Genomic DNA, 14236 nt, shown 5'->3' with positions numbered 1-14236 from the left:
TGAGGCAGGAGAATGGCGTGAACCCAGGAGGCGGAGCTTGCAGTGAGCCGAGATCGCGCCACTGCACTCCAGCCTGGGCGACAGAGCGAGACTCCGTCTCAAAAAAAAAAAAAAAAAAAAAAAAATGCCGACGGCCTTTTGTTTCAGCCAGTTAATGTTTTTCATTGAAATTTTTTAAAATTTAAGAGCCAAACTTATTTTTTTTACCTTCTAACCACCTGGTTATGTTTCAGTTCAGAGATGGGAGGTTGAACTGAGTGTTCTCCTCTCTCTAGTTTGATATTGCTGTGAAAAGGCCATTACAGGGCTGGGTAAGGGAAAGTTTGGCCTGCAGAGAAAAATGCAGATGTTTAGGGTTTTTTCTCTTCTGTTGTTTCTAGTCAACAGTATCAATATTTTCTTTTGTCCAGCTGAAATTCACGTGGGGCACATTACAAAATTCTGTTAGATCAGTGGAATATATCTTTAGGTCCTGTGGTGTATATGTTTTTAGGATTCTGCTGAAGAATCCATCCCACTAGACAACTTTTCACTGGGTTGTGCCAAAATAACCCTGCTCTGTGACAACAAATACAATTGATGCAAGCTTGTATCGAGAAGTATGGTATGCCCTGCACTGGGTCTTATGGAGAGGAGTGTGGTGTACCCCACACTGGGCCTTGGAAGCCAGTGTCTGATCAGGACACCATGGATCACATTCACTCAGCCGCGATGCAGAAGAACCCGTATCTTGGCTGCTACCCTAACCTCTTTGTTTCTTCTTTTCCATCATACACTGTTAATTCGTAACCTATCCTAAACTTGAAAATCATTGGAAGAAAAACCCAGTAGCTGGTGAATCTGCCATCTGCAGTGCTGCAGGCTAATTATTTTAATTTCCATATGCTTGTGTCAAGTATTTTCTATTGGAGAACGTTACACCTGTCATTGATAATAAGTGTGAGTTATTTGGATTTAGTTAGTTTGCTCTGTACCTGTGCTCACGCATTTTATAACACTATTCTCAGTTCTTAATTTGAAATAAGTGAGAGTAGACTCTTCATTTTGCATGAACACAGAATGGCCTTCTTAGCTTCTCGTGTCTGGTACCATCAGTATGCAGACATATTGGGATGGCTTTTCAACGTAGTATAGTGAACTCGATTTTATAAATACAGTCTGAAAAATGAATTAACCTTTTCTGAAGTCAAGCAGTGGCTTGGGTGAATATGGGTGAGGATTCTGACTCATAGTATTTCTTTTACTGTTTACTCTCCAGTGAAAGTCAGACAAGTTTTGGGTATCTTGTTCATGGACTAACCACGAGCATTACATCTGACTCACATAGTTCTATATTTTCTGTGCTCAGCCTAACTTGAGTCTTCTTATCATTCACTAGGTGATGAAGGTGGAGAATCAGAACTTCTTGGAGAGGATCTTCCACTTGAACCTTCTGTCACCAAAGCAGAAAGAAGTCACTTGATAGTGTGGCAAGTGATGTATGGCAGTGAGTGAGCCCGTAGGAAACAGGTGGAGATGGGGAAGCCATCTCTTCTGCATGGTTTATTTTCCCTCTATCCTTTTATTTAATGCTCTTTTGTGAGATAAGTTTTACCACATAATGTGTGAGCATTTTTTCCTGTTAACTTTATATTACAAAATCCGTTCTACCATAACAATACAGAGGAACTAGCTGTTTTACTGCACCAGTGTTATAGGTAAATTCAGTATATTATGAACAAATCAAAGAATGTTTACTTCCTGCAAACTGGTGAGTTATAGAAAGCAATCCAGATGTGGTTTACTCTGCCACAGTCTAATGTCATTCACTTCATTTGATGGGGTCACTTGTTAGCTGTCACTAATAATGGAATTAATGGGAAACACTTGATAAATGAAACTGTACCATTAAATACAATAGCCGAGTTTTCCCCAGTGTATTGTAAAATTGACACACACTAATATAAGATGGATTATCAGGATGTATCTAAATGTCCCGAGAAGGTTAAAAGCTAACTGTAAATTACTTTAACTTTCACTTTCAAATCTGACAAATCTTGTTTATATGGTATATAAAACTTTGTTTTCATCAGATTTGGGGGGGGGTTTTATATTAAAGAAATTAAGACTACACTATTTAAATAAACGTTTCCTGTTTCTGACTTATTAGAGCTCTAAAGTTTATGAGGCCTACTTCTCTGAATATTCTGATGGGTTTTTTTTGAGACCAGTCTCATTTTCATACTGACATGTCTGAAAGATTTATTATTTATAAAGCTTAGAACATACTCTGGGAAGCTTAGAAGATACTTCAGCACTGGGAGGATTTTTTAAAGGAAATGTGTTTTGTATTTCTTGTACCAGAGAATGGTGATGTTGATTGAGTGTTTTCCATGTAGAAAATGTACTTGTTTGCCAAATGTTCCTAGATTGCTCTCAACCTGTTAGTACAAGTAAAACTGTAGTGGGGGTGGAGTCTGGCCTAAGTGCAGAATGAGGGATTTGATTAGAAAAGTTATTTTCTTTTGTTCCGTATCAAACTGCAGAACAGCTATATACTTGGTATTTTGTACGTGAATAACATTTTAGCTTTTGTGCCCTTTTGAGCTTGAAGGGTTATGCTCAAAGGGAAAAACTATGAAGGGGAAGAAGACAAAGCTAAGATACCATAAAGTAAAGGTTGACATTACGTATTTTCATTCACAATGCCCATTAAAAAAAAAAAAAAATAGGTTGGGCATGGTGGCTCACGCCTGTAATCCCAACACTTTAGGAGGCTGAGGCAGGTGGATTGCTTGAGCCCAGGAGTTCAAGACCAGCCTGGGCAACATGGTGAAACCCTGTCTCTACCAAAAAAAAAAACCCAAAATAAATTAGCTGGGTGTGGTGGCACATGCCTATAGTCCCAGCTACTTGGGAGGCTGAGGTGGGAGGATGACCTGGGCCCAGGAGTTGGAGATTGCAGTGAACCTTGATAGCACCACTGCACTCCAGTCTGGGTGACAGAGCAAGACCCTGTCTCAAAACAGAAAAACAAGCAAAAAATAGATTAAAGTCTGGATTTCCCTGATTTTCTTGCTTAATAAGTTTTTTAAAACCACGATGCTGCAATTTTTTCCCTCTCAAGCTTCTTGAAAATGTGTGATTTACCCTTTTTTATCTATTACTCTAGACAAAGCTAAATATGATTTTTTTTTTTTTTTTTTTTTTTTTTTTTGAGACGGAGTCTGGCTCTGTTGCCCAGGCTGGAATGCAGTGGCACGATCTCAGCTCGCTGCAACCTCCACCTCCCAGGTTCAAGTAGTTCTCCTGCCTCACCGTCCCAAGTAGCTGGGATCACAGGTGTGTGCCACCCTGCCCAGCTAATTTTTGTATTTTTAGTAGAGACAGGGTTTCACCACATTGGCCAGGCTGGTCTCAAACTCCTGACCTCAGATGATCCACCAGCCTTGGCCTCCCAAAGTGCTTGAATTACAGGCGTGAGCCCCCGCGCTGGGCCGAAGCAAAGCTAAATGTAATTTTATGTATTGTTTTAACGGTATAAACCTATGGGATAAAGGCCCCCAATCATCAGAAGGACTACTGAAAAGAGAAGAAAGCAAACGTAGATGTCAAATTGTCTAAGCATTCTTAAGTACCACTGATTTTTTTTTTTCTGGACTATTATACAAAGATATCTGTAAAAATTATACCAGTGGCTTTTATGCATATACATGATTAGGCTAGATTGTGAAGCATATGGGATTTCATGAGCCAGAGGAGGCATTTGGATCCATTGGGCCACATGTGACTATAAGCACATTGTGTACACAATAAAATTGTAGCCACTCATGTAAAACTGTTTTGGTAAAAGCTGTATTAAAAGAATAATTTTTTGCTTGGGCTACTTAGTCACTTTTTTGCAGGGCACCAAAACGTAGGCTACTTTTCCATAGCTTGTTTGCTATATTTTTATTTCATCTTAAATCTGAGCCATTTTTGGCAATATCTTTTTAAAAATCATTATTAAACATTTATTGGAAATGTTGTATAGATTCACAAGAAAGAGACACCAAAGTGTTTGGGAGTTTTAATCCCAAGAAGTAAACATCCCAGAGTCAGATCCCATTTGCTGTTGTTCAGCCATGTTTGTATGACTGAATGTAATTTAGGAAATCAGGAGTTAAAGATGAAAAATACAAACATGTAAAATGATTGTAATTGCTTTTTTTTGAACTTATGAACTTACTGGCTTTAACTTAAGTAATATAGGTGTGTAGTTGTTTTATCTAAAGATGTCAGATTATCTGTGGCCCTGTTAATTAACTGCAGGGACCAGAGAGAAGACAAAAATGCCTGTATAATTTGCTTTAAAGGCTTGTCCTTATGTTTGTAATTTCAGTTAAATATTTTCTACAGATTGCTTCACTTCCCCTTTCCCCCAATAACAAGTTCATATTCTTGTAATGTTTACTTTGGTCAACGTGGTAACTTTTGGAAGAAAATGCCAAAATGTAAGCTTCTCACAAGCAGCAAAGGAATGTAACTGCCTGTAGCTACCACATCAAGGGAGAGAAGAGGCTTGTGTACTTTGGGTTGATCTCACCGTACAAAAAAGTGTACCCCTATTGGAAGAAATAAGGGATACTTGAAGGTTTCTGCTTTTTTTGCACTTGGGTCATGTGCAAGGTTGAACCATATGAAATTGCCAATGTTCAACCATTGCTGATCTGCAAAAGTGACAATGTCATATGCCTCAACCTAATACTTACTCTTAAATACAGGTTAAAATCTCTGTGAGGCAAAGGGATAATATTCTCTAGGAACTCACTTTTGAGAGTATTTTTCTCTAACCCATGCGGATCTAAATTTTAAAAATAGGAATGAATCTCTTAATTGCAGCTTGTGGAGAGTGTAAAACATTTTGAGCACAATATGCAGCACATAGCTTTTCAGATTGTGTTTGCATAGAAAAGGTTAAAATCAATGCTTTCAGTTACTGTATTGTTCATTTCTTGTAAAGGTCTTCCTACATTTGAGACTAGACCCTTTAACATAGGCTGCCTTAGTAACAAAATAAAACAGATGTCTCATAATATTAACTGTCCTAAAGAACATGTGTCTTGCAAATGCCATGGAACTGAATATTTATTTCCTTGTGAGTATTATGACCGTTACCAAAGGACTCAACCAGATTTAGGGCTCTTCTTAATTGATCATGTTCAGAAAGGGACTCATTTGGTCCCACTTTGTAACATGGGAAAAGTAGAAGAGAAAATTAAATGTGGAAATCGTAAATGCTTTTCTAACAGGGTTATGCTATTCTGTAACACTAAATGTCTGTCTTTTCTCTTAAAAGATTAAGTTTTATTAATTTTGTCATACATTTCTCTATTGAATATATCTTAACCATTTTATGTTCCAAATTCGTTTTTTGTCCAAGACATTCTATCAGAATTTTACTTGCCTCTATAATCTGAAAAATGGGTTCTAGAATGTCCCACTTGCTGTCTCTTAGAGGCTGAGCTTCATTTCTATGAGCAAAGAGCTCATTTAGCAATGTAGTTATTTCAGTATTTATTTCTATTATGGAATCCCTGGGGTTCGGAATGTAACTTTGTACATGAAATATATATAAATATGTATATGAACATGTATGAGGTCTAGTGTGTTTTGTTTTGTTTTTACCTTTCCTAGGGATCTGAACTTGGTTTTTATTTGCAAGTCCAATAATCTTCCCTATCACACATGTCATTCCTGAGGGTCAGGACTGTTGCCATTTGGCACCAGCTAAAGGTGAGCAGTGGGGAACACTCATGCTGGTCAGCTTGGCTCACATGTTCAGGTGAGATACGAGAATAGACAAGAGGGCTTAGGAGAAATGTGGGATCCCTGAGTAACAGCCCACACGTGATACCAAGGCATACTATTTGCCAAATTATTCAATAATAAGAGGCAGGTTGTAATGTAATTTTAACACAGTGTGCTTATTTGTGATCCATTTGCTTGGGCAAGACTCGGGAAGAAAGAATGATTATAAAACTGATCATGTGGCAGCACAATGTGACTCCAGATTCAGTGCAGTGAGATTTAGTCTCATCCAGTGTTTTGTTTGTGCCTTCAAGAAACGTGGGGTTTTAACGTGATAGTAAAAGTTGCCCCAGTTGGCATGTTAATAGGACCGTTCACCAGATGAAGGCATAGTCATCTGTTCAGTGAGGTTGGATGCCCTAGAATACAATGACTAGGCCGGCTCCTTCCTAGTCTTTATAGGACCTTACCCTGCCTGCCCCTTAGTCCCTGGGGAACAGGGCAGGAGCACCCGCCTCATCACTGGAACGGTAGTCTGCAGTGTCCCCCTTGTGGAAGAACTATCTTTCAGACTAGTGGAGAGAGACTGCTTCAGCCCCCAGGCTCTTCCTTAAGCAGCCCCCGATCCCTCAGACTCAGTGTGGGCATGAAAGCCTGGAGATCATAAGGGGCCTGGACTTAATCTTCAGCAGCAGCCAATTTATTAGGAAAGGTTTTATAGTTAGGGGACTTCTCAGAATGCCTTAAATATTGAGTAATTGATACAATTTTGCTTTAAACTCGTTTTCTTTAGAAAGACATAGTGGTATGATGTGAAAGAAGGCTGTATAACCCTGGCTGTGACCCTAGTAAATCACTTTAACATAGTATCCCGGAGTCCCTCACACAGGGCTGTGGAATCGGACCTTCCTGTGGGGTCCGGGCCCAGGCGTCTGTAAAGAGTAGTAGGTAAGTGTGATATGTAGCAGAGGTTGAAGCATGCAACTCTAATGTATTTGGACCTTTGTTTTCTCATGTGTTAAAACGCAGGGTGGTTTAGTCAGGTAATCTAAAAAAATCCTAGCTCTTACCCTCCCTGGTTCTGTGGCCCTGGCTCTGATTGCCTGGTTGTTGTCTCTACAGGTAAGGACCACTCCTGCTTGCGAGTCCGTGGTCGCCCAGTCCCTCATGAGGCCCAGATAGCCGGTGCGTAGGATTGGATTAATTAGAATTTCCAATTTATCAGAATGACACTGTACAAAAGAAGCCAGATAGTTTAGCTCCTTGCTTTTAACCACAGAACATTCACTCCCACCCACAGACATAAAGGAGTTACGGAGCTGGGTGCAGTGGCTCACACCTGTTATTTCAGCACTTTGGGAGGCTGAAGCAGGCAGATCACTTGAGGCCGGGAGTTCGAGACCAGCCTGGGCAACATGGTGAGACCCCATCTCTACAAAAAATTTTAAAAATTAGCTGAGTATGGCGGTGTGGACTTGTAGTCCCAGCTACTTGGGAGGCTGAGGTGGGAGGATCACCTGAGCCCTGGGGAGGTTGAGCCTGTCTCCAAAACAAAACAAAAAGTTATAATTTGATTTGAAGTACCAAAGGAGAAGTCGACCAAATAAGCCCCGGCTCCATGGGGACAGTGACTTCACTTAGAAGCTGCAGTTCTCAGCTAAGCTGGGAGAGAGAGAGGCATGTCCAGAATCACCCCTGGAGCTATTCACAGAATAAACGTTTTTTTCTTTTTCTCTCCTCTCAAGAATATCAGACTCTATTGGGGAACGTGGGGAAACAATTACCAGGTGATTCTGATCCTCCCACTGGGAACATCTGCCCAAGAGGAACTCAGGCTGGGCACGGGGGCTCACACCTGTCATTCCAGTGCTTTGGGAAGGGAGGTGGGAAGTTAATTGCTACATTAAAAGCTTAAAGGAAATATTTTATTTCCCGTTAGTCTGTATTCACGTGTCAGGGCTATTTCCTGATTTTTTTTTTTTTTTTCTAGAAAAAGCCATAACCATTTAGTTGTTATCATGCCTAGCTTGCATTTGCATAACATCTGATAGTTTTTTCTGAAGTATTTAGTCCATAAATTCACAGTTGATCTTTATGGAAACCCCCTTTTTAGAATGTTACGGCTTTCAGTTGATCCAGAGGCCTAACCACAGGTGTGGCCTTGCCCATTGGCAAGGTCCGACTGAGACAAGTAAAGGCTCAGGTGCCACAGTGGGTGGTACAACTGGAGGCCACTGCAGGCGTGTTGGGGCAAGTGCCACATCTCAAATCAGGAGACTTGGGTTTGAATCCTGGGTCTCCTGTTTCCCAGTTTTGTGACCCTTCACTCACAGTTTCCTTACTGTCAGAAGAGTAACACCCCCAAGGGTTCTTGCCACCTGGCCCTGCCAGGCACTCAGTAGCAGACTTGAGGTTCCTAGATGCCAGGTGTCTGAAGATGACTATGACACTCTCAAGGAGATTGGGCTAGTCAAGGAAAGCAGATGTGGAAACGGTGACATGATCAAGTGTTGTGGCTGCATATTAGAAGCAGTAGTTGAACAAATGATGTAGGTATGGCATCTGCTTTGTAATTTGGTAAAAAGAAAAACTGCCCGCAAGTCCTGTTGAATGCAGAATATTCTTTATTCTATTTACCAGTGTTCCAGGCCATGTCTGTCCTAACAGAACTGTGTTAGGAAGCAGGGGTCACTTGGGCTTATTGGACCTTTTGGGGAATACTGTTCTCTGTTGTCCCACCCCACCCCCCCATTTTAAGGAAAAGGAGTATTCTGTGAAAATTAAAGACAAGATAATTCATACTCTCTTTTACATCTAAGAGTTAATTTCATTCCTATGCAGGCACATTGAGGGGCATATTGAAGCGTGAAAGAGTGGTAAATTTCACATTTTCAGATGTCATCAAAACATTTATTCAGTATCTGTTGCTCATAATGCTTTATGACAATAATTAAACTCACAGTCACTGCATATAAGTGGGTAGAGCAGATAAAAAGGACCAAATAAGATATTAGCATCATCAGATGTACAATGATGTGGAACAGTGACAAGGATGGTCGTATGCTTTTCTACATGATTAAAAAGCTTAGCATCCCTCCTTCTAAGCAAGAATGCAAAATTCTGGCTCATGTATCACACCAGAGGGGTCTTTGGGAGAAAGGGCTGTCACCTTGGGATTCCTGAAACATGGCTTTAATATGAAGTGGGATTAAGATTTTTTGCAGGACGTCTCAGGTACAGAGATACCCAAAGAGAGTGGAATGGTGTTTCAGAAACTTGAATTTCCTCATCAGTTGTATTGTCATAATGGTCTCTCATTCACAGGATTGTTGGAAAGATCCAATGAGATCACGTAAAGACGTATTACTCAACAGTTAACAGATACTTGTATCCTTCCCCCACAGAGGCCTCGATTTATTTTCCTGCTGTTCTTTCTCATCAAGCTGACTTTCCCCTGCCTTTGGCCAGCCCCAGACCAGTGATAGTGGGTTTGAGTTCCAAATCAATCCAGGAGAGCATTTTCAGCTGTTTGCCTGTTGGTGCATTTTGGCCTGATACGCTTCTGAGCAAGCAGGCTTTTACTGTGTATGCCGTCTACATTTCTGTCTTGGAGAGTTTGCCTGGGGCTGTTCATAAGGAACTAGGAGCAGAAATCTGGCATGTGATTCTTACAGACATCTCAAACATTGATCCTTCCTAAAGGAGCCTAGCTGGAGAAGAGCAGAAACTGGGCAGATGCCTCTAAGCAGGCCTTGGCTGATTTAAAGTCCCAGTCCTGGGCTTCACTCGATTGAGGGTTTATCAGACCTTCCCACCCATATTAAAGCCATGTTTCTGGGACCCCACAGTGACAGCCGTTTCTTCCCAAAGACCCCTCTGGTGTTTTAAGATGTAAGCTGGAAGTGAGCATCTCAAAGACCAAGTCATGGTGAAAACTGTAGGTTTTGGGGCCAGGCCCGGTGGCTGGCTCATGCCTATAATCCCAGCATTTTGGGAGGCTAAGGCAGGAGGATCACCTGAGCTCAGGAGTTCAAGACCAGCCTGGGCAACAAAGTGAGACCCCCATCTCTAAAAAAAAAAAAAAAATTTAAAAATGTGCCGGGCATAGTGTCATGCACCTGTAGTTTCAGCTACTCAGGAGACTGAGGTGAGAGGATCATTTGAGCCCAGGAGGTTGAGGCTGCAGTGAACCAAAATCATGCCACTGTACTCCAGCCTGGGAGACAGAGCAAAATCCCGTCTCGAAAAAATAAGAAGTAAAAAGTAAGGCCAGGCATGGTGCCTCACTCCTGTAATCCCAGCACTTTGGGAGGCCAAGGCAGGAGGATTGCTTAAACCCAGGAGTTTGAGACCTGTCTGGGCAACATAGCAAAACCTATTTTAAAAAGAAGGAAAAGAACTGTAGATTCTAGTCCCTTCCTACCACTGCTCCATCAAAAGTCATTTCATCTCTCTGAGTCCTCAGTTGTAGTTGTCCTTGGGGACAAGCACGGACTTGGCTTGGATGCCCTGTAAGGCTATGTTGAAGGTGACATCCTTTGAGGGTGGGCTGTCTCTTCCAATGCAACTTGGGTTGTGTGGACTAGCAGCCTTCATGCCCAGCCAGATCCCAATATTCACAAACGTGCCCAGATCCTTAATGGAGGGAATCATGTAGACTGCACCACTTGATACAAACTGCTTTGTTTGACGCACCAGTTCGTCCCGAGGCATCGGGATGAACCCTTACACGAATGAGAGGAATGTGTCTTAATTAGGAAGAGAGACACTGTTGAGTTCTCTGGGTCCTAGACTTCCTTTGGGTCTTTTCCCTCTTGAACCTTTTGAAAGTCTCCAAAAGTCTACTTTAGGATGGCATTAGAGCCTTCGGGGAGCTTCTCCCAAGGGCCCCTTTGGCAACTAAGGTGAACGGCTGAGAGGTGAAGATGAATTAGGAGGATCCTTGGCTTTCCGCCACCACCCACTCCCAGAGCAGGAAAGGGGTTGGGGAGAGGAAAGCTACCTTGCTGGGGAGAGACCCAGCTCTGCTCCCTTTTGAACACACGGTGGCGCCATGTTAGTGTTACCCTCCGTCCCTTCCACTTGCCAGCACCCAGAGCCTACCAGCCCCTCAGCCCTCCTCTTCATCCTCACCAGGCTGGCGACCCCTGCATGACAGCAAGCCAGACCAAGGAGGGTGCTGCACTACGGAGGGTCAAGTTGTAGAGCTGAGGGAAGCAGTTCACTTCACTAATAATCAATCTGAGACCGAGAGTGGCAGCAGAGGTTGGACTAGAATCTTGACTTCATTCTGTGCATTTTCCACTGGCTGCTCCAGATTCTCATAGCCCTGGGTTCTTCTCAACCCCTTTCCTTTGCCAGGAGCAGGGAAAACAGCTTCTCTCAGCCCCCACCATGCAGCCCATAGCCCAGGGACCCAAGGACCTAAAGCCTGCGACCGTTGCTGAGGTGAACAGGGTTGATATGGATGAGAGAAACATTGACCCAAATGAAAGAAGGGGCCGGGCATGGTGGCTCACGCCTGTAATCCCAGCACTTTGGGACTCCGAGGCAGGCAGATCACCTGAGGTCAGCAGTTCGAGACCAGCCTGGCCAACATGGTGAAACCCTGTCTCTACTAAAAATACAAAAATTAGCCGGGTGTGGTGGTGCACACCTGTAATCCCAGCTATTCTGGGAGCTTGAGGCAGGAGGATCACTTGAACCTGGAAGGCAGAGGTTGCGGTGAGCCGAGATCACATCACCACACTCCAGCCTGGGTGACAGAGCGAGACACTATCTCAAAAAAAAAAGAAAAAAGAAAAAGTAAAAAAAGGATGAAAGAAGGGAATCTTTAAAAGCATCCACGCTATCAATTTCTAGTCTTTGAAGTTTCAGAAGAATTTCTGCGGCTGCTGCTTCTGAACAAGGCTAAAAGAAATGTCACGGAATCAGCTTAGTGAGTTGCTTCAATGGAAACTTCATCCAAGGCCGATAATAAATAGCAGTTACATAACTCAGCAGGTCACAGCACTAACTAAGCCCTTTGTAGGCCATCAATCCACATTTATTTCCTGGATTTTATAACTGCTGCTGAAAGGGAGAAAAGGAGGGGCTGAGGATTAGGGGGAGAGAATCTGTGTGCCTGGACGAAACCTCCAAGCCTATTCTCCAGCCTCCTCTCCCACACGCCACCTCTGCAGCTAACTCTCGGGGACGTGCCGAGTTCCTGCACATCCAGACACTGCGGGCTCCATGCCGGGAAACCAGACCCCTGTCCCAGCTGCCCTGAGTAGCCGTGAGCTTTAGGCTGGTCGTTTTCTCTCTGTTCTGTTTTCTGTAAAATGACAGTTGGGCTAGATGAGTTCTAGGAGGCTTTTTCTACCCCATGATTCTAAACATTAGGGCAGAAGAGTGGGTACCATGTTTGTTTCCCTCACTCCGACGCCCCAGTGTTAGCTGCAAGATGCTGTTGGATCCTCTTGATGGAGAAGGGGGAAGAGCATGATCCCAGCCAACTGACACATGGCACAGCGAGGGGGCAGGAGAGTCGAGGCTGCCCTGGCTGGGATGGGGAGCTGGGAGTGCACAGAGTAAATAAAGGGCCCTTGCCGCCTCCGCCTCACTCTGTCGGGACACCCACATGAGCCAGAGCCAGCATGGACTACATGGCTTCCATGGGCACAGGGGAGTGGGCACAGGCCTGGAGGAAGGGGCGCCTAATAGTAGTGTTCACCATTCTCAAGCCTGGGGATTTTGATGCCCAGGTTCAGGGCTGTTCCAGGATGCTCAGGTGGGTATGAATGCCCAAAACTGCAGCCGACAGGTCCCAGAGCAGCTTCTGTCTCTCGCCTCCGCTGGGGTCATGGGAGACAGCTCCCCCAGCCTTCTCCACCCTTGCCCAGCCTCCTGTGCAGAGCCACAGGAATGTCCAGTGTGAAGCCGGTTGAGTAGGGGAAGAGGCTGGGGAAGAAATTCACTGGGGAAGAGGGAGGATGTCAGAAGGTTTGTGGCATCGGGAAATGACAGGAAAGCCGGAGGGGAGTTGGAGTGGCTGGAGAGGTGAGAGTCCCTGGGCGGAGCCTCTGGTGAGCAGGAGCCTTCGGGTCCGCGGTCCCTTTCCTTCAGGGCCCGGCCCGGCACTGGCGGGATGGGATAATGCCTTAGGGACTCCAGGAGCCCCAGCCCAGACTACCCCTCTTGGGGTTTGGAGCCCCTGCGAGGGCTGAGTGGCAGAAAGCAAGGGTGGCCGCAGCCACTGAGCATCCCTGGGAAGGGATGGGGCTGTCTAGAAGGGACACCTGGGGACAGGTGGGCAGTCACAGTGTCTCAGCCCGCTGGGACTGGCAGCAGAGCTCATCTGTAGAAAAGAAGGTAGAGGTCAGATGTCACATGGGAGGACATTTCCAATAAAGACAAAAGTGCTTCCCCGGAGAAGGGACCTGGAGATTGGGACTCTGCTCATACAGTCACTGTGGTGTCCTTGGGTCCCTCTTGCCCCTCCCTCAGCGCTCTGCCCTTCCCCCGTTCCTGCTGCTTCCTCTGCAGGAACAGCTGCATGTCTGGGCTTGTCAGGGAGTCAGCTGCGTCTCCAGACACAGACGCAGGAGCCCCAGCGCCACCCCCAGCCTGACGCCCTGTCACTGAGATTTGGAAGGTGGTGGTCTCCCTGTTAAACTGAGACCCAGAGAGGGGGAGTGTGTTTTAATCCCCCAGACCCAACAAGTGAGTAGTGCCAGAAAGGGCCCTCAGGGTCCCATCTCTCCAGGCGGCCTCAGGTCAGTTCCCTCCCGCTGTGGTAACCTCATCAGCTAATTCCGCCTCTGTTGGATCAGCCAGCAAGGCAATGCTCAAGGGGGCCGGGTGGCGACTCCAATTTGGGTGCACCAGCCAGTCCCAGGGGTGAAGGCAGTGACTTATTTGGGAATTATTTTTGTAGAGGAGACACTTGACCCCATGGCTGTTGAGGCTGAAGCTACCCAAGTGACCGCTGAGCTGAGTGGCAGGGAGGGCTGGCGGCTCCTGGACTCAGCTTCACACCATCTCCCAAGGTGTTGTCAGCCATGCCCTTGCTTCTGCACAGGGCCGCTCCTAAACAAATCCTCCTGCCTCCCTGGAACTTGAAGGAGGTGCTTTGCCTCCCATCCTCTCCGCAGTCTCCTCTCCCCTTGGGGATGGGTCACATGGAACCCTGTTGGAGCCTGAGGGGTGAGATGGTGAGTGCCCAGAGGGCAAAGGTGGCTGGCTCCTTCCAGAGCCCACTTTTTCTTTCTTTCTTTTTTTTTTTTCTTGGGACAGGGTCTCCTCTCTGTCGCCCAGGCTGGAGCGCAGTGACACAATCATAGTTCACTGCAGCCTCAACCTCCCAGGCTCGAGCTATCCACCCACATCAGCCCTCCAGGCAGCTGGGACTACAGGCACGCACCACCACACCCAGCTAATTTTTTTTTTTTTTTTTTTTGCAGAATCAGTGTTTCGCCGTGTTGCC

The 14236-nt window shown here is 45.0% G+C and overlaps 1 protein-coding gene across 13 annotated transcripts in view; it reads left to right on the top strand.

The window, feature by feature from the left end:
• Positions 1-5615, top strand: part of SPAG9 (sperm associated antigen 9) — a 158948-nt gene extending 153333 nt beyond the window's left edge. For all 13 annotated transcript variants that reach the window (XM_055257402.2, XM_055257400.2, XM_055257401.2 and 10 more), the window contains one exon: positions 1379-5615. In XM_055257402.2, coding sequence (XP_055113377.1) covers positions 1379-1494 — 116 coding nt within the window. In that variant the 3' untranslated portion in view covers positions 1495-5615. The remainder of the gene's footprint in view (positions 1-1378) is intronic.
• Positions 5616-14236: the final 8621 nt, after the last annotated feature.

This window comes from Symphalangus syndactylus, chromosome 20 (assembly GCF_028878055.3).
Source record: "Symphalangus syndactylus isolate Jambi chromosome 20, NHGRI_mSymSyn1-v2.1_pri, whole genome shotgun sequence".
Classification (NCBI taxonomy): domain Eukaryota; kingdom Metazoa; phylum Chordata; class Mammalia; order Primates; family Hylobatidae; genus Symphalangus; species Symphalangus syndactylus.
The sequence above is the reverse complement of the archived record's forward strand: the minus strand, read 5'-3'. Positions and strand labels throughout refer to the sequence as shown.